This window comes from Chionomys nivalis, chromosome 4 (assembly GCF_950005125.1).
Source record: "Chionomys nivalis chromosome 4, mChiNiv1.1, whole genome shotgun sequence".
In the NCBI taxonomy this organism is placed as follows: Eukaryota; Metazoa; Chordata; class Mammalia; order Rodentia; family Cricetidae; genus Chionomys; species Chionomys nivalis.
Window position 1 is genome coordinate 13,989,679 of NC_080089.1, and position 25,678 is coordinate 14,015,356.

The 25,678-nt window shown below is 40.9% G+C and overlaps 1 protein-coding gene across 2 annotated transcripts in view; it reads left to right on the forward strand.

The window, feature by feature from the left end:
* Positions 1-2,111: 2,111 nt before the first annotated feature.
* The window catches only part of Mtmr2 (myotubularin related protein 2), a 63,390-nt gene continuing 39,823 nt past the window's right edge, over positions 2,112-25,678 (forward strand). Inside the window, exons 1-2 of one of the 2 annotated variants that reach the window (XM_057766963.1) lie at positions 2,325-2,392; positions 9,071-9,141. Coding sequence is in view for 1 of the 2 variants with exons in the window: in XM_057766962.1 (XP_057622945.1) it covers positions 2,313-2,392 (80 nt within the window). In the remaining variant the exon portion in view is untranslated. Of the gene's footprint in view, positions 2,393-9,070; positions 9,142-25,678 lie in introns of both variants that reach the window. The other variant, XM_057766962.1, reaches the window with a different exon arrangement.

The following is a 25,678-nucleotide window of genomic DNA, read 5'->3' on the forward strand; positions in this document are numbered from 1 at the left end:
GCTAACTGATGAACTAGCCTGCCTCCATCTTGGGTTTGAAAGCCATCTTATATAAAGACAAACTAGATTCATTCTGTTTATGATTAAATCTGTTTCTCAAGGATTGGGCTGTGCTCCACCTGTAACCTTAACAACTGGTTCTGTACTTTCTGCTCCAGAAAAGAGCAACCATGCTTCTGTTTCAAAAGGGTTAAGATTACCTTGCAATCATGCCTTCGTTTCAGGTTGTTATGATCAACTTGCTTTGTTTAAGTTCTGCTTTTGTAACCCCACCTATTTGCCTGCAAAATTCCCTCCCCCTGAAGTATAAAAGCTTTATCTTCCCCACTTCCATGGCTGATTTTTTAAACCCTATCTTTAGTGGAGACAGCCCATGTACACAAATAAAAGGGTTGCTTTAAATAATTGCTTAATTAATTTAGCCATGATAACTTGGGTCAGTGATCTTTCTCCTCCAATCTGTGGGATTAACGTAACATATTCATTCATTCATTTATGTAGAACACAATTCAGATAGGTTGATCTTGTGGGTAATATTCTTTCAAATTGTTGAGGTTTTGGACATGAGATATATTCTACAGGCTATGTCTCTAAAGGTTAGGCTGTCAGCTGATAGTGTCACTTGGGGGGGCAGTGTGAAATTTAGGAGGGGAGTAGTTAGAGTCTCCTTTAAATGTGGACTGGAATCCTCCCCTTTTCTCTCTCTCTGTTTCTCCTTTCTGGACACCTGGAGATGAGCAGATTTTTCTACATGTTCCCAGCTAGGATGTTCTCTTCTATTTCAGGCTCAAAAAAAAAAAAAAAAAAAAAAAAAAAAAAAAAAAAAAAAAAAAGAAAAAGAAAAATGGAGCCTAGTGGCCATGGACTGGAATCTTTGTTGAAATCATCAGTCAAAATAAGTCTTTCATTAGGCAGACTGTCACAGTAATGGAAAGCTAGCCCACAAATTATTTCCTTGGTTCTAAAATTTAAAATTTTCTTAAAAAATCAAGTAATTGTGTTAAATTAAATCCAATTTGCATCAGCACAATTATATTTATCCTAGCAAGTAATTTTTAAAAGACTCTCTAATTTATAGAAATAATTTTTGCATTAATTTTACTCTCCATATGTGTGAGAGACTAAAGCTGAGTCACAGTTAGGAATCTTCCTCTAGTATTACCCATCTTGTATCCTGAGTAACAGAAAGTCACTGGCATCAACAGTCCCCTTTACCCAGTTCCTGCTCCCTTATCAAACTCCATCTCCACACTCCCTTCCTGCTTTGCAGGGGAATCTGAAGGAGCACAGAACCTGGAGAGGTATGTCTGTCCTCTGTTTCAAACACAGCATCCAGCAGTGTTTGTGTCTAGTTCTTTTTGAGAATTTCCCAGTCTCCCCCACTCTCTCTCCAGTCCTCTTCCTAGGACTTACGGTGGTTGTTCACGTGTCTATCAGTTACAGACCCACTCCTAAGCCACACTGATCCACACTCTTGTCACAAGGGGCCTGAAAACTTCAACTCCATCCCCATTCTCCTCTCTATGATGGTCAGAGGCGGAAAGAAATGTAATTTTCCGCGTTTTCCCTCCGCTTCCCCACTTGGGGTGGGGGTGGGGAGTAGCTGTTAGTACCGTTCTCCTTCCAACCATTTGTTACTGGTCTGTGATCCTTCACCTTTCGCTCATAACATTTACCGTTTATTAAATTTGTTAGATTGTTTATATGCGTGTTCCGCCTTGTTCTAGGCGGTTTACGTCTACAACTCAACTCACATAGAAGGAAGCTGGTGTAAATGCAACAGGAGGCAGTGGAATCTGAGTCTGCTTTGCTTCACAACGGATTCTCAAGTATGCTGTACCTTTTGCTATCTCTAACCTCATTCTTCAATACTCGTAGCCCTGGATCTCCCCAGGTCTCTCCTTCCTCCTGACTCCCTCATCCCACAGACTGCCCACGTTCTTCTATTTTCCTCGACTCCCCCGCTTCCAAGGCTTCGCATCCTTGTGTCTTCTCTATGATATACGGGTGTTCCCTTCCTTCCGGAAATTTTCCTCTCAGCTCAAAGTCTCCACCCAGCTGGCCGACTCCCTCTCCTCACGCAGACCTCGCGCTGGGCGGCCAGGGCGCATGCGCAAGGTCCGGCTCTGCAGGGCCAGGGGTCCCGGCTCCCAAGAGCCCCCGCGCGCGGTGCAGGCTGGGGGAACATGGCCGCTTCCGGTCTCGCACTGTGGCTGGTGCTAGGCTGACCGCGGCCGAGGCCCTGTGCGCTCTTCCCTGAGCATCTCTCGCCCGCGGCCGCAGAGGGTGCAGCGGCCTCCTGTTCTCGCGCCATGGAGAAGAGCTCGAGCTGCGAGAGTCTCGGCCCGCAGCCCCCGGCGGCACGGCCACCCAGCGAGGACTCACTGTCCAGGTGGGGACGGAGGCCGGGGCGGGCGGGCGGGAGGAGAGGAGAGGCCAGCGGAGGCCGGCGGAGGGGCAGAGGCCGCGGGAGAGATGGAAAGGGCAGAGTTGTGCGGGGACGGAGAGGCCGGGGCCTTGAAGAGGGGGAAACCGCAGACAGCCGGTGTGGGGATGGAGAGCCCGGCCAAGCCTTGGCTCCTCCGCAGGGCTCTCGGTGCGAGAGGGAAAATGCAGTTTCTCTATGGTCTCTACCCTTCTCATCTCTACTCACTTTCCGCTCGTCGAGGTTGCTCCAGTTGTGTTTGAGGACACAGCGTTTTAACTTTAACAGGAGGTCTGTTGTCAAGGGCTTGGTATTTTCACTCTTCTGCCCTCCTTGTCACTGAGTTTGGGGGCCAGCACGTCACCAGACAAGTGGCCTTTGGGGACACTCTGGGACAAGTATGCTTGGGACACAGCCTCACAGAGCCAGTGTCTTAGCTTAAACATCAGTGATATTACCAACGTACTGTGCATTCTCTGTGGTGTTTGGAACGCTCTTTAACTTTAGAGAATCGCTTCATTATAGCAACTTTTTAGCATCGTTTTAACTTAATGGAGACAAACAGTCACAGGTGATTCTAATGTACAGGTAGGGCAGACTATGCTATTTCTACTAGTGAATTTTAGCTCAAGTTTTGTTAGTCTACGAAGGGCTACAGGTAAAGTCTGGATGTCTGCCTATGCTAGCTCAGCTTTTTGTCTGTCTCGTCACTCTAACGTTGTACTTTGTTTTTTTATTTTTATTCAGAGCGCAAATAAATTTTCTTATGAATTCGCCTTCGTACACGCTACAAAATGTTTTATAGTGCTTCATGCACCGCACAGTTTCTTTCACCCAGTAGATTGATAAATTGAGTACTATTTAAAATTTTTTTGTGTGTTTATGCTTGCATGATTTTATGTGTACCACATGCATGCAGGAGACCAGAAGGGGATATCAGATTCCCTTAAACTGGAGGGCCAGGCAGATGTCACGTGGGTGCTGGGAACTGAACCCTGGTCCGCAAGAGCAGCAAGTACTCTCACTGCTGAGCCGTCTCATCAACTTTGACTTAAATTTCTATTTGAGTTTAGTTACAAGAAAAATTATGCAAAAATTATTACATTCAATTTGTTGGAAAATGGAAACTGTTTCCTTAGCTAAGCAAAAAAAAACCTTCAAATTTATAACTGAAGTTGATAAAACACTCATCTCTTAAGGTTCTCAAATGCTTCTATGATGAGATGAATTTGGGTGAAATATTATGTCTGAACAGTTAAATAGTTAATTGATAGTGTATTTTTGTCCTTTCTGGGAAGAATATACAAAGAAAATGAACACTATAGCTCGTTTCAGGATCCCTTTGTTTTGGTTTTTCGAGACAGGGATTCTCGGCAGCTTTGGAGCCTGTCCTGGAACTCGCTCTCTAGACCAGGCTGGTCTCGAACTCTCAGAGATCTGTCTGTCTTTGCCTCCCGAGTGCTGGGATTAAAGGGATTCCTTGTTTCTTAAAAAGAACATACTCTGTTGAAGTTGGTTTAAAGGGTTTGGAAAGTCTGTAGTTCCTACTAAAAGTGTGTTGTCTTGATGAAGTGTGATGGTCCTTTTAGAGCTGTGCTGGTTTAACTTTCCTTCTGGGTCAGCATAGATCTGACTGATCTTTTTGGCTGTAGAAGACCATTTATTTTTCTTTATTCAGATAGTTTCTAATGAACTGTAGTAAGCAGTGTTTGTGTTAAATCTTGCTTTGTATGGCTCTCTTTAGGCATTCTTGCCTACTCTGCACACGTAGCTCCCTCCCCGCCAGGGTGTTGAGACAAACTTTACTTTATCATACTGGTCATCCAACTGTTTCTATAATTTTACTTTTGTTGGTCACACTCTGATTCTTGGTGTAAGTAGGACTCAGCGGAATATAAATAACAAATATGTCCTTGCATAGGTTGGGACAGACCTGTCCTTCAGCAGGTACTGTCTATTTTACCACCTACATTTAGTTTCTGTCTTCCAGGCTGTTAACTGTGGATTGCACTGTCTGAGTAGGTTTCTTTGATGTCTGCTTTTTACAGTGTGTCGTCAGATGGTGTCTATCTAGTAGGTGCTCTGGACATTGAAACAAAGGAATGTTGATGTATGTTCACCACTGGTCTTGTTGCTTGTCCTCATTCAGAGGATTAAAAGGGACTCTGTCATGTTGTGACTGACCTGAACAGTTTGACCTCAGGTTTGTCCTCTGCTTTCCTGTCTGTGAAGCACGGGTGTGGTCTTTACTGACAGCATATTCTGTCTTCTATGCAAGGTTCTATCCTTGTGTCCTCCCCTTGTTTGTCATCCTTCAATCTTGATCACTTTGACTCCCTGTTCTCTAGTTTTCCATGTCAGTCACTTTAATGTGTCTTTTTTCCTCACTGTATATTCTTGAGCTGTAGTTATTCTGGGTAATACTTGCTTGTCTCTGGTTATTTTGATTTATCAGTTGTTTTCTAGTTGATAAATAATTTAGCATGCATACTCCATGCCCCATATTTATGCCTACCTTTCATTAACAAAACAAGATTTACACATGCACAACTGATTGCTTTTTTTGGGGGGGGGGCTCACTGTGTAGCCCAGTCTGGCCTTGAACTAAAAAATTTTCTGCCTTAGTCTCCTGAGTGTTGTGATTACAGGTGTGCACTTCAACTTAATTGCATTTTTAAAATTGCATATCTTTCTTAAAACTATCATCAATTGAAAATAGTGAATCCTGGGCTACTGTTTCTGTGGGTTTTAATTATAGTCTTAGGTGGTAAAGAGTTTCCGGGATGCCGAAAGCATATTTTGTTACAAAATCTCATCTGTAGTTTTAGCTTGAAAGTGATATGTTGGTAGGAAGTATCTTTCAGATTTTTTTCGGTAGTGATGGGTTTATATCATCACATCCTTACCTATTCAGTGGTGTGTTTTCTGGGGCAGCTGGCCAGAAGTAGTGTTAGAAGTTACAGCTTCAGGATAGAGTGACTGTCTGGTTGAGTGTCTCCTTTGGCATTGTTACTACTGGCACTGAGTCAGGCACTGATTGTAGTGGTAATCTAAAAATCATTTTGAAATTTATTATTTCTAGACCATAAAAGAGCTTTAATCTCTATGTAAGGCCTAATATTATTATGAACTTACGAGTAATTATTATCAAGATTTTTGAAAGCCTGATTTGAAAGCTTTTCATACAAAAGTATGAAAGTTAATCCTGAAACTGGGATTGGGTCCTGTATACTTTGTTGTTGTTTATTAAATCTCATTTTTAGAGGAAATTTTCTGAGTATTATTAATTTTCAGTTGTGAATAACACAAGCCAAAACTGTAGGCTCTAGGACTTTTTCTAAAAATAGGGATCCTAATATAATACATTATAATATAATACATTTATAAAATTATTATATGGAGAAATAATGTGAGAGCATAAACAAACCAAACCAGCAGCCTGACTTGTCCCCAAGGGAAGGCAATAACTCTGGAGGGCACATTGGTTCAGAAGGCAGGAAGTTTATTTTGGAAAGCTACCAAATTAATGCTATTGTATTAAAAAAAACCACCATGGCCTAAGATTGCACGTGATTGAGGATTTTGAGTAGTGGAAATTCCCCAACAGATTCTAGAATAGAAGGTTTTTCATTTTTAGGGAAAATGGCTTTGAATTTGTAAAGTACTTGCTATATTTGTGTCAGGACCTGTACTGATTTCATAAGAAGTCAGGTTAAAAGCGGGATTCTAAAGGTGGTGATGTCAGAGCACAAGGGACTGTGGGAGATGCCCTCCTAATGTAGCCCCTCCTGTCACTCTGTAACACACAGCTGGCTGCTGACTGTGATGGTCACTAGAGGCCACTGAAAGGACAAGTGACCTGATTCCTCGCTGGGTGCACAGGACCCATGGTAGGAACCACTTTCCTTCACAGACTATGCTTCTGTGAATAACCTTGAGCTCTTCGAGGACTGTTCAGTCCAGATACTGGGCTTTAAATGTTAAAAAGTGAACTTTAAAACATGCTTTAATGTGTAAGCCCCACCTCCAGCCTAAAACCTAAAACCTGGTGTATGAGAAATTCCTTCTTTTTAGGGTTAGGCTGTGTGTATGTGCACCTGTGCTTGTCTCCTCTCTCTCTCTCTCTCTCTCTCTCTCTCTCTCTCTCTCTCTCTCTCTCTCTCTCTCTCTCTCTCTCTGTGTGTGTGTGTGTGAGAAAGAGAGAGAGGGAAGGAGAGAGAGAGAGTATACAACTGTGTTTGTGCTTGTGGCGATGGAGGCTGATTTTGGCTCTCTACCTCTTGTCCTCCATCTTACTTTTGGACAGGGTTTTCTACTGAGCCAGGAACAGACTGTTCGCCTGGAGCATCCAGCCCAGGAGTCCTTCCCTCCTCACCATCAGCCGTTTTCCACATCCAGCACTAGAGTTACAGATACATATGCCTGACTTGATCTGTGGGTGCTGGGGATCCAAACTCAGGTTTTCATGCCTGCACAGCACACACTTTACTTACTGAACTGTTGCCTAGGTCCATGTTTTATGTTTTTATTGATATTTAGTTATGTTTTGTAGTGCTCATGAAGGAACCCAAGGCTTCATGCATGCTAGGCAAGTACTGTACCTTTGAGTTACGCCCACGGTTGGCATTAGGTTTAGCACGGTACAACAGGAAACATACACTAATGGTGATTTAATCCAACAGATTTTTCTTTTCTCACATGAAAGTCCACAGAGTTAATGCAGTTGTAATACAGTGGATCTGAGTCAAGGATCTAGATTCTTCCTGTGTTTTAGATTACAAAATTGCTATATGAGCCACGATGGCAGGTAGAGCCTGACATTACATTTTCAGATGAAGGGACAGTTCCTCTCTTTAAAAGACATGCTTTAGAGATCACAAGTTGCTTTTAAGCTACTATCCAGTTGACTCTTGCTTGGTCCTGTGGCCATGGCTAGCTGTAAGACAATCTAGGATATTAGGTTCTGTAGGCTCTTTTTTAAGGCCTTGTGCTAAGGCAAAGCGTGGAGGTTTTGACTTAAGGAATAGAAGAGAGAGAATATAGGAGACAGGCAGAGATTCTCCCTCACACCAATGAACCATTTAAAACCATTAAAAGATTAAGAAGCACGTTCCTATGATGCTCATACAAGCTGGAAATGCCTCTGATTGCAAGGCAGTGGTCACAGCAGAAAATGAGTGGCATCAAAGCCATTAACAAAAACATTTTAACCTTAGCCACATGGTGGTGGTGGTGGTGTAATCCTTTGATCCCAGCACTCAGGAGGCAGAGGCAATTCTGTGTGAGTTCTCAAGGTCAGCCTGGTCTACAGAGCAAGTTTAGAATAGACTCCCAAGCTACACAGAGAAACCTGTCTCAAAAAAACAAAAAGCAAACAAACAAAAAAAAAAACACAAAGGGGGAAAAAGAAAGGAAGGTAGGAAGGAAGAAAGAAAAACAAAACCAAAACACCACCACCAACAACAACAAAAAGTCTTAACCTAACTTTACTAACAGTCTACATCTTTCTTAGGGTGTGGTTGAATCATTAGTCTGTTCCAGCAGCAATGCTTGCAGAAAGTCAATCACTGTTATTTTAAGTACCAGTGGCACTGCCCAGTGAGGGGCTAGGGACCCCTGAGACTTTCCATACAACTTACAGATTGTAAGGGATGTGATGACTTAATAATAGCATCGAGGTCCTGAGGAAACTAGTCCTCAGGGCTCTGCTTCTGAGACACACCCACCATGATTATGCTAACCAGTGAGAGTTTTTCATGAGTTCCAAAGCTGCTTGCTGTTCCACTCCATGGTTCCTGATGGCAGCAAGTGAGTGGTTGTTCAGGCAGTTTTATGTGTCTCACCTCAAGTTTGCGCTCTGTAAAGAGGACAATAATTGATGGACCAGTGACTTTGGGCCATAGTTTTCTTAAACTAAGCAAAGATACCTGCCTGTAAAGGTCAAAAATAAAGTTAATCTTATTTTATTAATATTAAAAAACGTTTGTTATATCAAAAGGGGTAACAAAAATAGAAACATCCAGGGTAAGTTTTGCTTTTCACATGATAGTTGTTACAATAGCAAATTAATAGAGTTAATAAACAACATAATGTAAACAATAGCCCTGAATGTTTGTTGTAGGTTTACTATGTGCTGTGACGCTAGATTACTTAGGTACTCTTCTCACGTAAGTCTATATTAGCTGGGCAGTATTAAATTTTCCATTTTACAGATAAGAAAACTGAAGATAGAGTGGATTGTCCTTGGAGTCCCAAGTCTGTCTGACTTCAGGGTCTGTATGACACAGAAGTGATTGTACCTGAAGATTAGGTGCCTGAGGTTCAGACAGCTTTGCAGTTAGAGGACGCTTCCTGCACAGATTGACACTGACCATGTTCCCTGTGGAGAAACGGGAAGTCACGTTGGTGAACTGGAGCTTTTCTTTAGCTTTGAGTATTTCTTCTTCCATACAGAAAGCAAGGTGCTGGTGTCGTATAGTTTTCATTTGCAAGGACAGTTTTCTGTTTTGAAGATCACGTGAATTATGCAAGGGAAGCCTTTTCCCCTCTTTCCCTGCCCCTGAGACTTTGCAGAGTCATTTAGAATACTTAACTCTGGGCTCATTCAGTGTCTGAACCCCTAAGTTCCTTTGTGTTTGTTTACAGTTAATGTGTTAAGAGCCATTGACATTTGAAGATCATCAGAAGTGAAGATAAAAGATCTCAAAAATTATAATGTAAGTGAATGGGAAACTATGAAAAATGGACAGACATAATTGCCAGTATATCTTTGGAATCTGATGTTATCCCAAATGAAATGTGTGCACATGAGTAATCAGTGACTTCAAACTTTAATCTCAGTTCCATGTCTGGTCCAGAACATCCTGTGATTTCTTCTACCTGGGGAGAGCAGTCATTAAGTTTTAGTCGCCCAGTAATTTTCCATTAGACTTTGGGGCACGGGGGTGCTTCTGTGTACTTTTTCCCTTTTCTTCCTTTGAAGTTTGATGTGAGAACAGGATGAATAGGGTACCAATTGCATTTATGTGGAGACTTTGTTTCCTGACAGTAGATACGTATGTGGTTTATGTTGCTGCCATGTTGTATGTCTTAGTCATAGAGAGGACAGTTAGAGGCAAGTCTTCTCCCTCCCTTTTCCACCTGTTCCTTTCTTCTCTGATTCTTCTGTGAAGATTCACTATGTATTACTCTATGGGCTAGATCCTACATTTTTATTTCCCTCCTGAGAGTCTAACGTAGCCCAGTCTGGCCTCAAACTCACTTTGTCTCTGAGAGTGGGCATGACTTCTGATCCTCTTGCTTCTATTTCCCGGGCACCAGGACTACAGGAGAGCATCATAGCACTTGGTTTATGGGATTTTTCAGATTGATTTCTGGGCTTTTTAAATGTGAGGCAAACTCTCTACCAATTAGTTCTGAATTCTTGATAACTTGATGCTGTGATAGCTATATTACAGTTAAGTCCATTAGCATCTCTCTGAAAAAGATGCTCTGGAGACGGCACATTCTAGTTAGGTGGTGCTTGGTGGACACTTAGTTTGCAGTTTCTAGCCTGTTCTGGATCATTGGGAACAGGTCCAAGGATCTGTACTGAAGCTTGAGATCCGTTAGTTCAGATCCGTTTTGTACTCTCAGTCCACTCCAAGTTTGCAGATGATGGAAAGATGTTGGGAAGTTTATTGATCCAGTTAATTTGAGGAGACTGGGAAAGCTTAGTGTTTTTTCTCCAAAGTCTTCATGGGTTATGTTGTATTTTTTGTTTTGCTAGACAGCCTCACTGTCCTTCATGTTTATAGGCCCCTCCTCTGTCTTAGATGTTAGCATCATGACCATTGTCCCTGGAAAACCCAGAAGCCGCGGATGTATCATTTTCCTGAAGATTGCACACTTTCTCAGTCTTTAGCCACATGTATGGCTAATTCTGATTTTGAAATCATTGGGTAGGGGGCTGGAGAGATGGCTCAGCGGTTAAGAGCATTGCATGCTCTTCCAAAGGACCCGAGTTCAATTCCCAACAACCACATGATGGCTCACAAACATCAGTAATGAGGTCTGGTGTCCTCTTCTAGCAGGCATACACACAGACAGAATATTGTATCCATAATTAACAAATAAATATTTTTTTTAAAAAAGAAATCATTGGGTAATAATTTTGATGGGGAAAGAACACTTCTTTTTAATGTTAGATATTCATACTGTAGTCTGGATTGAGTGTCCTATACTTCTGAAGATCTTCACTCCTTTTAGAGTATGTAAGGGGGAGGTGCAGGCTAGCCGTGCTGTGAGCAACTCTGTTTATTGTTTGTCTTCCTTTGGGCTCTGTGAAGCAGTGTTGGAGTCATTGAGTTTACAGAGGTTGCCTTTGAAATTAATTGCATTTGTACTATTTTGTCACAGTGTATTTGTAATACATTGGCATTTATTGACAACTTTAAGGAATGTTTTGAACCATACATTTGGAGTTAATTTTTTTATTTTACATATTTCATATTGTTCCTGAAATATACCTTGTATTTTTATTTATTTATTTATTTTTCTTTTTTTGGTTTTTCGAGACAGGGTTTCTCTGTGGCTTTGGAGCTTGTCCTGGAACTAGCTCTTGTAGACCAGGCTGGTCTCGAACTCACAGAGATCCGCCTACCTCTGCCTCCCAAGTGCTGGGATTAAAGGCCTGCGCCACCACCGCCCGGCTACCTTGTATTTTTAAATGAAGTTAGCTCCATTTTTAAAAAAATATCCTGTGGTGTTGGAATTATAAGAAAGTTAGATTACTAATGTTACTACTCAATTTCTGAGTGTTTTGAGATATGTCTTAGTTTAAGGATGCTTTTCAGGTGTTAATAATTTGCTTTTGTGATGTGAGAGACCAAGCCTAGGCTAGGCTTGCACATGCTCAAAGTGCTTGTTTAAGTAGCTGTTCATCTCTACACATTCATTATCCTTGGCTTCCCAGATGCCAATTCCATGATCATTGATGTTGTACCCATAGGCTCAAATTTGCAAATAGATCATCTCCAGAAAGGGACTTAGCCTGGGAATGTAGCTCATTGGTAGAACACTGTTGGGCATTCACAGGTTCAGTCCCCAGCATCACAAAGGAAAAAGAAAGAAAAAAGAACTTTATTATGTAGTGTTAATTCCCTTCCAAAGGAATTGACTTAAGAAATTTCATACATGCTGGAAGATACTTCGAAATGACACTGTATTTCTTGGATGACCTGGGAAATGTATGGAAACCTAGAATGTCACAGCTGAAATGTAACTGTCACTTACGGAGTTGCCCTAGTATTTATTGTATTTATTTACTTGTATAAATTTAATTTAATTTAATTTAAATGTTTGCCACTGATTTAGTTTAAAATCAGAATGAAAAATGTATACACTGATCTCTTGACTTGTTTCTTATTTCTTGAGCTCAGATTTCACTAAGTATTTAAGCATGTTATTAAAGTAATCTTTACACAAGTAACCTAAATTCTTTCGTTGTGTAAGAGTCTGTGATGTTGTCTACTTGACAGGATCTAGAATCCCCTGGGAGAAGGGCACTTGGCTTGCCTGTGGGGAATTATCTTGATTATGTTATTCCATGTGGGAAGACCCTTTTTAGTAGAGGTTAGGACTGCTCTCTGGGCAAGGATACGTAAGAGGAGAAAGTGAACTGAGCTCTAGGACATGCATTTCTGCTTCTTGACTCTGGATGTGAGGAACCTCCTGTTTCTGACTCTTTAAATTGATTTGTCAGGTCTTTTATCACAGCAACAGAACAAGGAACTGGAACAGAGTCTTAGTGATCAGTCCGTTCAGGCCATCACCTTCAATACACAAAACACTCAAGGATACTGTATTGGAAGACTTCTTCCAGGAACTAGTCACAAGAAAATGATTAACAAATAAATAAATAAATGAGTATCCACTCGTCTATTCGGTCTAAACCCAGTAGCTAGTAAGCGTGCAACTAGATGTCAGTTTTAGAGTTGCACAGCTGTTTTGCTTGTGCAGTCCGTGATTTCTCAAGAGCCCTGATTTGATAGATAACAGACTCAAAATTTTACAGTGTCCCTACTAATGAAAGATGAAACTGGAATTTAGATTTTCGCAAAACTGCTCTGCTGTTTACAAAGTGTTCTCCCAATATAAACTATAGAGCGGGATGGTGAAAGTTCTTGGGGTGTACATTTTGCTGAATAAAAGAAATTTCTTGTTGGAAAGCTGATGTCAGGTTCAGTCAGCCCCATTACATCTAGCTACAAAGATCTCCCTTTGTCTAGGTTGTCTCTTTCTCTGTTCATTTAAGACTACTTCAGAAAAGTAAAGTAAAAAAGACTTTCCTCAGTCCTGTCATAAAACAGAAAAAAATGAAAAAAGCAAGCTAGTAGTTATGACTTTAATGGCCTGTTACTCTAGCAACCAGCCAGTCTGGAATATAGGGAGCTGCGTTCAAAAGTCGGCGCACACCATTGTCCGGTAGGAATCCAGGAGTCATAACTCGAGTATTAAGTTTTCCAGGCTGGGAAGAGGATGGAGTATGGTGTGTGCTTTCTTAGTGATGGGAAAACAAGCAAACACAAACCAACTCCACTTCCTCATCTTCACCCAAGACTTTGAAGTCTTTGGAAAGTTAGTTAATTGGAAGGACAGTGGCTTGTGAGTAATGTGTGCTTGTCCTGGGAAAGTACCTGCATAGCCTAAGGAATGACACCAGTTCATTTAACAATGAATTCACATTTGCCTGTAGCGTGAGAAGATTATACAAAACGTCACGTATTAAGACACAAATGAGGGCTGGGGAGGTAACTCGGGTCAAGAACACTTGTTGCTCTTGCAGAGGACTCAGGTTCAGCCGTCAGCACCCATCCGTAACTCCAGTCCCAGGGGATCCAACACCCTCTTCTGACCTCTGCAGGCATTAGGCATGCGTATACATGCAAGTAAAACACGCACACAAAGTAGACAGATGTGTAGAGTCTCAATGTGCATGTGTTCTCTGTGCTTGCTGAGGTCAGTGTTGCCCAGATTGAAGCTTTACTAAGCTGACTCTAGGTAGCATGAATTATAATCAGAAAAATTCAGTTTAGATTATTTCTTTCTGCTTATGTGTGAGGAGCTTTCCCTGCAGGCTATACTTGTAGTCCACTTAAGTACTAGCTTAAGCTGCTGAGCATGTAAAAATCATTTCAAATCAATGTTTTTTAATAAAATACACTTTGAGTTAAGTTATGTTAGTGCTACTGTGGCTGCCAGGCTGGTGCTGGTGCTTAGCCCAGCCCTGGCCTTACTCCACCTCCTGTTGACACTTTGATTACAATGCTTTGGTGTTTACCAGTTCTGTCAAACCATCCTGTGGGGAAAACAAGTCTTGCATGCTGTTATCAGTATAAATTAGCTGTTAGATTTATGTTGGAACTAACAGATCACATGCACTGAATTGATCTGGAAGTAAAATGATACCAATATAAACTGTGTGTCCTGGATGACCTGTTCTTACTTTGCATTTTCAGAGCTCAGGTTCACTTTGTTCTCTAAATGAAGACTCATTTCTGTCATACAGTGTGATAACACATTGTTTCTGACACCACTCTTGTCCTGTAGAGTGGTGACATTTAAACATCAGAGCTGGCATAGCATTTTAACAGGACACAGTACTGTGTTATAGTGAGGTATCCTCTGTTTTGGAAACAGATATTCTGACAGTAAGTTTTTGTGTTGCAAAGCACACTGCAGGCTTTTATTACTTTAGTAAAATTTTCAGCATGATGACTAACAAGCACAAGCTCATACAATGGTTAGGAAGGACACTGCAGTCCATTGTGTGGGTGCTGAGAGCAAAATTTGCATTCCTAGAAAAGCTTTCTCCCAGTCAGAATACAGAACGCATTCTTTAATATTTGTGGGCAACAGCATTATTAGGAAGAAAACATTCTGAAGGTACCTCTCCTTTTCATGGGATACTCACCAAAAATGGAATTGTCAGTGAGAGAAGCTGTTTAAACAAGGCAAGTGGTTTAGATCTTACTTTAACAACTGTGGTCAGCTGAGCCTGGGCGTGGAAGAAACATGGCCGACAGATCCTGAACCCTCTTGAGACTTGTTTACAAGGTCTGAAAAGCAGGTGACGTGATCTGACTTTCTGGGCTGTTTTGAGTTAAGCATGTGTGATGCTAGTAACGTTTCTAGTGTCTCTGATGTTCACTCTTACGAATAGTGGTTAGGAGGAATCGGGCATGAATATTGGAATCTGTCTGTTATTGTTGAGTGCTGCTGTTGATGAGTGACAAGGATGTAATATGGCTTTATTAGCAATCCAGCAAACCCGGTGTCAGAGACAGTACTCTACTGTTGTTTTCATTGAAGTCTCTGGCGGTAGACTTGGCCTTGTGATTGAAGCTTGAATTAGTCTTGAATGAATTGAAAGTTGTGCATGGAGTGTGTGCGTGAGTGTGTGTGTACTTTTAAAACTCTCCTAATATTTGTACTCTAAGGTTTAGTGTTGACTAGAATTATTTTGAGTTTAGAAATTTGTTAGTTTTCCATTGTACATGAAGACACTTTACAGTGTCAAGCTAGTGAAGATGGACTTTTAGGCTCAACTGTTTAGTTTGATTTTCTTTTTTTAGTGGTTCTTTATTTCTCATTTCATCTTTTTACTTTTCTAATGTGGAGCTCTTGTATTTACACAATGCAGTTGTTTAACACTTTCTACTAGTTCAATATTAAACACTGCTTTTATATAGTGTCAGCAGTTTATTGTATGGATAAAGAAAGAGCTTAGAATGGGACAAAACCGGTCTCGCTGAACATAACAGACAATGAGGACTACTGAGAACTGAAGAACAATGGCAATGGGTTCTTGTTCCCATTGCACGTAATGGCTTTGTGGGAGCCTAGGTAGTTTGGATGCTCACCTTAATAGACCTGGATGGAGGTGGGTGGTCCTTGGACCTCCCACAGGGCAGGGAAACCTGCTTGCTCTTTGGGCTGAGGAGGGAGGAAGACTTGATTGGGGGGGGGGTAATGGGAGGTGGTGGCGGGGAAGAGGCAGAAATCTTTAATAATTAAATAAATAAATTAATAATAATAATAAAAAAGAAAGAGCTTAGATTAAGTTGATTGGATTTATTTGTCAGGTGGTGAAACCAGGATTCTTCAGCTGAAAGCACAAGTTTCAGCCGCTGGATTCTCTGTCTGTATTCTGGGCTTGTTTCCTTTACATCTTTCATGAACCTTCATCCTCACTTTGGGCTGTGATGAGATGCCAACGTATCAAACTAGCACCTTGTTAGCCTGCCGGTCTCTAAGACAGTGAGCCTACTTTTTACAATACATGATACACAATAACATATGTTGGTTATGTAGTAGAGGCAGAAGGAAAAGAGATTTAAGAAGTTCCTGCTCCTCAAATGGAGAGAACGAGGGAGAGAGTAGAAGGGCAGTTAGCTGAGCCTGCAGTTGGGGGGAGAATTCCTCAAACTCCGTCTTTCTGGGAAGCTGAGGTAGTGCTTTTAGGTATAGGGATGTTTGAAGTGGTGTATGAATCCTGCTGTCTTCAGACATTATTTTTTTCTTTAGCAGCATTAACAAAAGATGCTTAAGTCTGGTAATGTCTCAGTACTTCCTTAGGTACCCAGAGACACTAGCATTCATTTGATTAGGAGGGATTTTCTCAATTTGCAAGCTTGCGTATTAACCACTTCTGAAATATGTGTAGCTGGGGGACGGGGACTCCCAAGTAAAAGAAACCCCAGTAAAATAGAAGTTTCTTTATGTAGTCTTTTTATATTGTTTGGAGAAGGACAGAGAAATTCCCGCCTGCCTGTTGGGTTACTGTTCACATCAGTGCTGCACTTTGCGGTGGTGAAAGTTCTGAGTGGGACAAGGAAGGGAAAGAGCACTGTGGTACCACAGCGGGCCAGCAGGTGTGAGAGAGCGAGTGCAGCAGTGACCGGGTCTGTCTGGTTCTTGTGGATGAAGCACAGCCATTGGCGGGGTGGGGAGGGCTGGGTCAGAGGCTGAGTGCTCTTGCTGCTCTGTGCCCTCTCTTACTGTGTATTTGTTTGTGTATCTTCTTTCAGAGGTGTGTGGGAAACAGAAATTACCATTCAAATATTACCAGCTTTATTCTTCTATGTAGGAACTAAAAAGAGTGTAATTTGGGATATAAGGAGAAGAGAACTTAGATTGACTTCCATTTTTTAAAGTAATGCTGAAAATTTAGATAAATGCATTTGTGGTGGGCATTGAGCCCATGGGTCTTACTTCTACTAGGCCGCAAACAGCCATTAAGTTACACTCCAGCATGTTTGTGAGTAGTTAATGGCCTTCTTATGAGGTAATAGTCAGAATTTATTATATTAGAGTAAAATCGCAATGCTGTTGTGAGGGGTACTTCTCATAGGAAAAGCTGTCTACATGAATACTGTAAAGTACAATTGATGTCTTGGACAGTGCTGGCTATATTTTGACCAGCTTTGCTATAATGTTCATTAATTTCTAAGATTGGTGCTGTTGATGCTTCCTGTCTTGACATTACATGCTCGCCTCTCTGAAGAGATACGTTAATGCTCTGGGGCACGGAGTGTGGTGATCACTTCATTGCAGAACACAGATAGTTCTGTGTTACTTTGAATCTTACTGGTACTGACATGTTATCCAGTAATGGCTTTTAGTATATGTTTACTAAGTGTGTGTATGTGTTTGTATGTTGTGTTTATATATGTGTTGTGTTCATGGGTATGTATTTGTGTTTATGTGTGTATGCTTTTATGTATGTATGTGTATTTATATGTGTATGTGGGGTATTTCCATTGACAGATATACAGGAATAGAAGATTGTGATTTTTAATTTTAGTTCTTAACTCTGCTTACTGGCTTGGGCCAAAAGGTCCACACTGATCGGGAATGAAAAACAAATGCTGCTGCAGATTGAGAACTTTTGCTCAGGGAAATATTCGTTATGATTAAAGAACAGTGCTAAGGGACAAGGCTAGCATCTCTCATATATTTACATTCTGTGTGTGTGTGTGTGTGTGTGTGTGTGTGTACACATACCTAAGAGGGGAGAGTTGGGAACTATCCACTATCAGGGGCTGAAGAGTCATGAAGACCCTGAAAACTAGTTCAGCACAATGGTTTCAGTGTTTATAACTACGGTTCTCAGCCTCGGTCAGTCTTGAGCTCAGTCTCTCTACTGGCACTGTCTGATTATGGTATCTCTTCTGTTTGCTTTATTTGACGTAGGATTTCATCATCTATCTATAGGCAGGTTAGAACATGCTATTTGCCTCTGCTTTCCAAACTGTAGGGTGACAGGCCTGATATTCCACATCCTGCTAGCCGTTTCTTGATGTTTTGGTTGTGAGCCTAGCCTTTAACAGATGAGCCATATCTCTAGCCCCAGCTCTGTTTCTGTAAGGATCAAATTGTTAGAGTTTCACCCATTTTAACTTTTAAACTTTACACTTCTGTATTTAACTCCATGGTGGTCAACTAGGGTTTCTAGTTGTTGGGAGGAGTCCTTTTCTCATCTCCGTTAGGTAGAATAATAGTGGGTATGGTATTGCTTGCGAGATAAGGTGCTACACTGTTACATGTGTTATTTTATTTCCTCATTATATGTATATGAATAGCTCATAGCATGGATAACAACTCAGTAGATACTAAGTAATTTATCCAATAAATTTAAACGTGTGATTATCTACTGTAATGCCAGCTATTGGGCTAGGCCAGTGTTTATCATTCAAGAAAATTGTTACCCTCCTAAGGAACATTTTTTAAAATTCATTTCTCTCTGTTTTGCCCCTTCCCCCGTGCTCACAGAGCGAATATGATTATATCTACTGTGTTTTGGGATTGAAATAATAAAGTTTTCATTGATTCTGTTGGTACATGTTTATAGTGCCAGCACTTGAGCAGTGGAGATAGAAGAGTCAGGATTCAAAGCTAGCCTGGGCTACATGAGACTTTATCTTAGAAAACAAAATAACTTTAAAAATTTTTTGTTGTTTTGTTTGGCCCTACCTCAAAGGGCCATTTATTCACACCTATGGCGCTCATGTTCTCCCATTGGGAATACAGATTCTTGACTCTGGGGATCCCATGATGATCAGTATAGACAAGATGTGGAATCCTTAAAGGTTTGTACTGTAACGGATATGGGAGACAGAATAAACACATAAGACAAAATGTGATGCTGTGGAAAGAAAAGAAGGAAGCAGATGGAGGATGGGTTGGTAACGGTGCATTTTAAATAAGAGAGCCCCATGTGAGCAACAGTTCTGTCTGACAGGACCAAAGGGAAAGCAGGAATGTGTGCAGGAAGAGTTATCAGGAGTGGTGCCCAAAGGTGCAGGGGAGCCCTAGAGCAGATAGCAGATGAGGTCAGGACAGCAGCAGATAGTGAAACAATGTGTGGTCATTTTAAGGACTTGGACTTTCCTAGCAGTGGCATGGAAAGCTTAGGATAGTTGAGAGGAGATGAATGATGATCAGCCTCTTCCAAAGGCTGCTGTGTGAAGAGTGAATAAGAACAGAGCAAGGCATCTGTTTAGGAAATCATTCAGGAAGAAGATGGGCACACTAGCAGAAGAGGTGTGTCACAGTGGAGAAATGTATGTGTTTTGAAGGCCAAATAATTTCTTGAGAAAAAGTGAAAAGTGACTCAAGTTTTTGGTTGGAGGAAGCAGAAGGCTAATTGCCATTTACTAAGATATGAAAGACTTTGGAACTGGGTAAAGAAGCGTAGAGTTAGGTTTGGGGTCTGTGGAGGTACTTAAATAAGTCATTTGCTGGAATCTGAGAGTCTAGAGAGAGGTCTGGAGTTGACCGGAAGTCAAACTTCCCTTGTGTAGAGGTGGCGCTGTTGAGAGGCCAGATGAGATTATTAAGGAGGGAATACATATAACCCCAGGGAAAAGGCTCGGGGTCCTGGTGGAGTCCAGTGTGAGCCTGAGGCCTGGAGGAGGGACCATTTCAAGAGACAAGAAGAGTGGCTTCTGAGTAGGGGGAGACTGACTCCATTGGCTCCACATGTGACTCAGGTTGTCATCCTAGGTGAGGCAGCGTGAAGTAGCTGGTATAAGTTGTCAGGACAAGCCCAGGCATGGTGACTTCCCCGTGTTGTCAGCAGTGCAGGTGATTGTTGTCATAAGCTTCTCAAAAGCTGCTGGCAACAAAATTAAAGGGTACTGTTTGGAGTAGCCCCACAGGTTGTTTAGGGATTGTGATCTTTGAGCTCATAGAGATCCGATCCGTCTGTCTCTGCCTTCCAAGTGGTAGGATTAAAGGCCTGTGCCACCACTGCCTCTTCCTGCTAGAGTCTTAAAGGAAGTGTTCTCTCTAGCCTCTTAAGGAGCCTTTGCCTGGGAGAGGGGCTCTTGATATATCGTACATAAAAGCATACACACAGGACTCTAGAAAGCACAAACCTTGCTTTTCTTTCATCCACCATCTTTCCCTAAGTTTCTTTTTTATTTTATCTGTGTGTCCTCATCATGGCCTCTAAGGGGTTTGATTTATATCATCCAGTCTTTTGATCCTTATTCTTTCACTCATGTATTTACCAATAAGGACTTTGCAAGTATCTGCTGGTTGCCAACTGCATAGGAGATTCTAGGGACAGAATGGGGGTAAATAACATTTTTCTTTCTTGACATTCCCCTTCCTTCTTGAAATTTGCAGTCTATTGGGATGTAGTAATTTATTAAAACACTTGCCAAGCTATGTAGGAGCAGATTAGGATAAGTGGAAAGATACAGAAGCATCAAGTGCCATGAGCTTGCTCTGTGGGTCCCACATCTGACAGGGTTCCTGAAGAGATGATGTGTAATAAGTCTTTTGTCCCACCAGCCAGCTCCCAAATAATGACATGGAGACTTCTTATTATGAAAACTCAGCCTATGGCTTAGGCTTGTTCCTAGCTAGCTCTTATAACTTAACCCATTTACATTAATTTACTACATTCTTTTCCATCTTGCACCTCCTGTTTCTTCTCTGTGTTTTCAGGCATCCCTTGCATGCCTAGATTCCTCCTCCTCTTCATTTCTTGCCCCAGAAATCCCACCTATACCTCCTGTGTAGCTGTTTGTCTGTTCAGCTTTTTATTATGCCAGTCACAGCAATACACCTTCACACCGTGTACATGTATCCCCACAATAGTTCCCCCCTTTTGTATAAATTAAAAGGAAAGGTTTTAACTCTAACATAGTAAAACCACATACAGTAAGAACAATTATCAACCAAGAATTAAATTCACAATTGCTTAGTCCATATGTATTTGGCAGATTTGGAGAAAGTACTGTATTATCTATTTTAGTGAGTCCAGAGTTTTATATTTAAACTGTTTTCTATCATAACTTGTATTACTACCCTAAAAATATCTTCTTAGGTAAACAACTTAAACTTGTATGTTTCTTAGCCTTATAAATTTACATCTCTTATGTAAGCTTCTTTTCTGAATTTGGTAACAAAGAAAACTAGAACCATCTCATCTTCAACTTCATCAGAGACCCTAGAAGGAAACAACATTATCTGAGTAAACAGTGTGACTTCCAAGACTAAATAAATGACAGAGTCATCTGGATGCCTGGGTAGTCACCCAAGGTTTCTTTGCAGTATTCAGGCATCCATCCTTGGTCTACAGGCCTAGGATATCTGATAGACTTTTCTGTGAAGAAAATTTAGAAAGACTGACTTACTTTGTCTTGGCAAAGCTCAGCAATCTTTTTCCTTTGTGTCCTGCTTGTCCAGTTTGTACAGTGTATTGTCATCAGTCAGGGCAAGGGCAGTTTCTTGCCCAAATGGCTAGCTTTGACACAATGGAAGTGAACTCCACATGGAGATTCTTTGGGGCCCACCATCCTTTTATGAAGTAAATTGGTGCTGCCAGGAGCAGATGTGTCTCACTGTCATGAAAAGCCTTATGTTATTAAAACATTTAAAATAAATATTTTGTAGATTTTTAAAAAGTGTTTGAAGATCATCTACCTATTTAAATATATCTGTTTGACCTTGAAGGCATACCTAATATGACTATAAGTTTGATTTAGATAATTAACTACTAACCTGTCTCTCTTTATTATCCTAAATCTCTTTCAAGTTACATTTAAAAATAAACTGTATAGGTACAATATTCTAAACAAGAATAGAAACATATACAGTGTAACAAAATAACTTTAAATTTGTATCAATATGCAAAAATATCCTAAACAAGAGTAGAAGCATATATAGAATATGTTCTAACAAAAAAACTTAAATTTGTATCAATATACAAAAATCCATACCAGTATAAAATATTTGAGATTAATAGTTGCTTTTTAGTTAAAAGTAGAGCCAATAATTTACCCTTTTATCCTACCATTCCTGTATTCCCTTTTGGTTTTCAGAAAGAGATCCTTGAATCCAGCCTCCCTTGCTTAGTTTCCTCCCTAACCATAACCAATAACAACTTGTAGCCAACCTCCCTAAACAATGACAAACATCCATAACCCACTGAACAATCAGAAACCACCCACCTTACCTCTTGGGAATGTGGGCATTATGTTCTCTCGGCTGCTTCTTGTCTGAGGGTGACAGCATCTTTAGGGGATCCTGAGAAAATTCGAATAATGGCTAAGTTCTGGGAGAGCTAGCTTTATTAATTTTTGTTTAGTCTCTGTGTGATGGGAAAGTGTAGAGCTTATCTGAAGTCTTGGCTGGTTAGCTGTGAAGCTGTACCATTTCAGCTAGCAACTTTGAAGTTGTTCTGGATGTAGGATTTTGAGGAAACTTCAACAGAGGCCCTCTGAGAAACTGCATCACGTGGGTACTTTATTTGGTGTCTGGTTCTTTTGTTTGTTTGTTTTGAATACACAAACTTTTAAAGGTAACACACACACATAAATCTGCATTAACACAGTATGGAATGTGCAGTATGCACGTCAGCTAAAGATGGTTTTTGTTCTCTTTCTGAACAGGTAAAGGGTGTCTGTTAACTTTATGTCTGTTTGAAGTGTATAACCAAACCTCTATACATGCCATGTGAAAGGGTAAGTCAGGAGGATTCTGTAGCCAGCAAGATTTATCATGTCTCATCCAGTTTCAGAGCTACTTCCATGTCAAGGGATCAGCTTATACATCACTTGTCTTGTAGTCTTTCTTGGCTTTTTCTATCATGTTTGTAGCAAAGATCCTCAGTAGGTCTCCTCTGGTCAAATCTGATCTCTATTAACTTCGAAGGACTCCATAGCTTTTTATTTCCTTTGGAAACAAAAGCTCAACCTCCCCAAACCGCCTCAGTGCAACACATTTTCAGATTTCCATTTTGAAACCAAGACATCTCTAAAGTCTAGGCTGGTTTAATTCAGCAGTTCCTTCCACAACCCAGTGTCTCTCAACAACTCTCATTCTCTGTTAGCATTCAAAAAAGTTAAAAGTTAACAAAGCACCATACAAGATCCACACACCCTGTGTATTTCCCATCTTTACATGACCTTTTCCTTTTATATTACTTGTCTCTTTAGAGACACTTCAATATTTTTTTAACTATTTTTAATGACTGTCTACACTCATTTTCTTTTCTTCAGCATTTTAAAGCATACTATACCTGTTCAGAGTTTTTTTGTGCGGGGGAGGGGTCTGGATCTGACTTTCTGCACATCTGCACCATTCTCTGATTACATTAGTCAAACCTTAAACTGCTAAATGACCACTATGTGGCTTCCGATAGCTGGCTCTTCCCTCTTTGGTACCCTGAGAGCCTAGCCCATGCCTGTAGTACCAGCGGGAGCTGCATTAATACATTGCCTCAGCTCTGGGGATGTGTTGTGTCTGCCTGGAGCAGGAGTCTGTACCTGGTGCTGACTGCCCAAGTGTTGTTCCACACAACAGGCAGGGCCTCTTAAAGGAGCTGCATCAGTATACGAAGCCTATCTGAGAGACTTATGGCTTAGGTTTATTCTCAACTAGTTCTTACAACTTAAATTGACCCATTTATATTAATTTATGTTCTATCACATGGTGTTACCTCTCTTCCATCTTGCACTTTGTCTTTCCTCTCCATGTCTCTTGGCATCTCCACATGCCTAGATTCTTCCTCCTCTCATTTCTCTCCCCAGAAATCCCACCTATACCTCCTTCCTAGCTATTGACTGGTCAGCTTTTTATTATATCAATCACAGTAATACACCTTCACTGTAATACAGTGTACAGACATCCCAGAACAAGTGATGCTTCAGATGAGAACTGAAATTGAAGGTACCTGGCTCCCTGAAGAAGTCTATCTCATTTAAGGATCACAGCGAAGGCTTGTTTGTTGGACTGGGGAGAACAGGGGAAGCTCGAGAAATCTGGGATCAGTTAGATCATGTAGTAAGACATCCTTGGTAAGATTGGAGGGCTTTGTTGCTGCTTTTTTATTGTTTTGGGGACCAGAGATGACTTTGTTGCCCAGGTTGACTCAGGACTGTGATACTCCTGCTTCAGCTTCCCTAGTCCTGAGATTAGAAGCTGCATTGCCACAATCCCTCATGAAAGGATTTAAGCCAGAGAATGGCATGGTTTATTTCCATCTTTTTGCTATTATGAATAATAATACTATACACATTTATATCTGTTCATGTGCCTTCTGAGTCTATATTTTCATTTCTTTTAGGTCTATATTTAGAAGTGGAATTTCTAGGTCATAGTGTTTCTTTGTTTCATTTCTTTGCTGTGATAATATACCCTGCCCAAGAGAAACTTAGGGAAGAAAGATTTATTTGGCTTACAATTTTAGGTTACAGTCCATTATTGAGGTTAAGTTAAGGCAGAAACTAAAGAGCAGCTAGTCACATCATGTCCTCAGTTAAGACAGAGAAACAAATGCACCCAGGCTGTCTGCTTGCTGCTGGGCAGGATCAACAACTTCTTTACTTTTACATGGTTCAGGACCCAGCATAGGGAATTGGTACTGACCACAATAAACTGGATTAGCCTCCATCAATTAACAATTAAGATACATCCCCCCCCATAGACATGTTCATAGGTTATCTAGGTAGTTTCTAAACTGAGCCTCTCTGCTCAAGTGATTCTAAGTTGTGGCTAGTTGACAGAATGAACCATCATGTGGAGTTATTCTGATTTGTATAAACAGAGACTCCACTTTCATTTCCTGGACGCCTAGACCCAGATAATCACACAGAAACTGTATTAATTACAACAATGCTTGGCCAATGGCTCAGCATATTTCTAGCTAGCTCTTACATCTTAAATTATCCCATTTCTATTAATCTGTGTATTTCCATGAGACTGTGGCTTACTGGTAATGTTCTGGCATCTTTCTCCTTTGGCAGCTACATGGCATCCTGACTCTGCCTTCTTTCTTCTTGCATTCAGTTTAGTTTTCTTGCTTACCTATATTTTGCCCTGCCATAGGCCAAAGCAGCTTCTTTATTAACCAATAGTAATAAAACATATTTATAGCATACAGAGGGAACTCCCACATCAGATTTGTCCTTCAAAAGTTGCTTACCATTTTGCATTCCACTCAGCAGTGTTTGAGTTCTAGTTTCTCCACATTTTGTCAATCTGTAATGTCCTGTTGGAGGAACAGAAAGTAGAGATGTAATTTGCAGTAGTCTAAGGATGGGGTGTTGAATTAAGACTAAGAATATCACTGAAGTAACATGTTCAGACAATGTGAAAACAGATCTATAGAACATTAGAGTGATTAGGTGAAGTTGGTGTTCAAGCTAGTTTATACCCCCTTGACACAGACTGGAGTCATTAGGAAGCAAAACTGTTGGAAATGAAAAGCATTTGTGGTGGGAAGTTGAATCCCTCAGGTTAATAGAGGCCGGGTTGTTCTAGAACTGACAAGTTTCACATTGATGAAGTGGCAGTGTATATGAGGAATGTATCCTGGTGAGCAGTAAAATTACCACAAAGATAGTGGTTTTGGAATAGAAAGAAATAGGAAAGGGCCAAGTGACCGGCAGAAGCCTTTGTATGCGAGGTGTGCTTAGTTAACAAAGAAGGATCACAGCAAGTTGAATAAAAGGCTGTCTGTCTGTCTGTCTCAGAAGTCTCTTGTATGTGGAGATAGAAAAGTATACTACTGTAGAGACATGAGAACTGAGCTAGAAAAATGCTGGGTTTCTTTGGCCTTTATTAAATGTGGGAGAAAAGCTACACTGATTCCAGGGCCTTGGGGAAATAGATTCCTAGGAGATGTCCGCTGAGGTAGAGTAGAGGTTTTGAGAATTCTCCTGTAGATGCCAGGCCGATGGATTTTCTGTGGAGTAA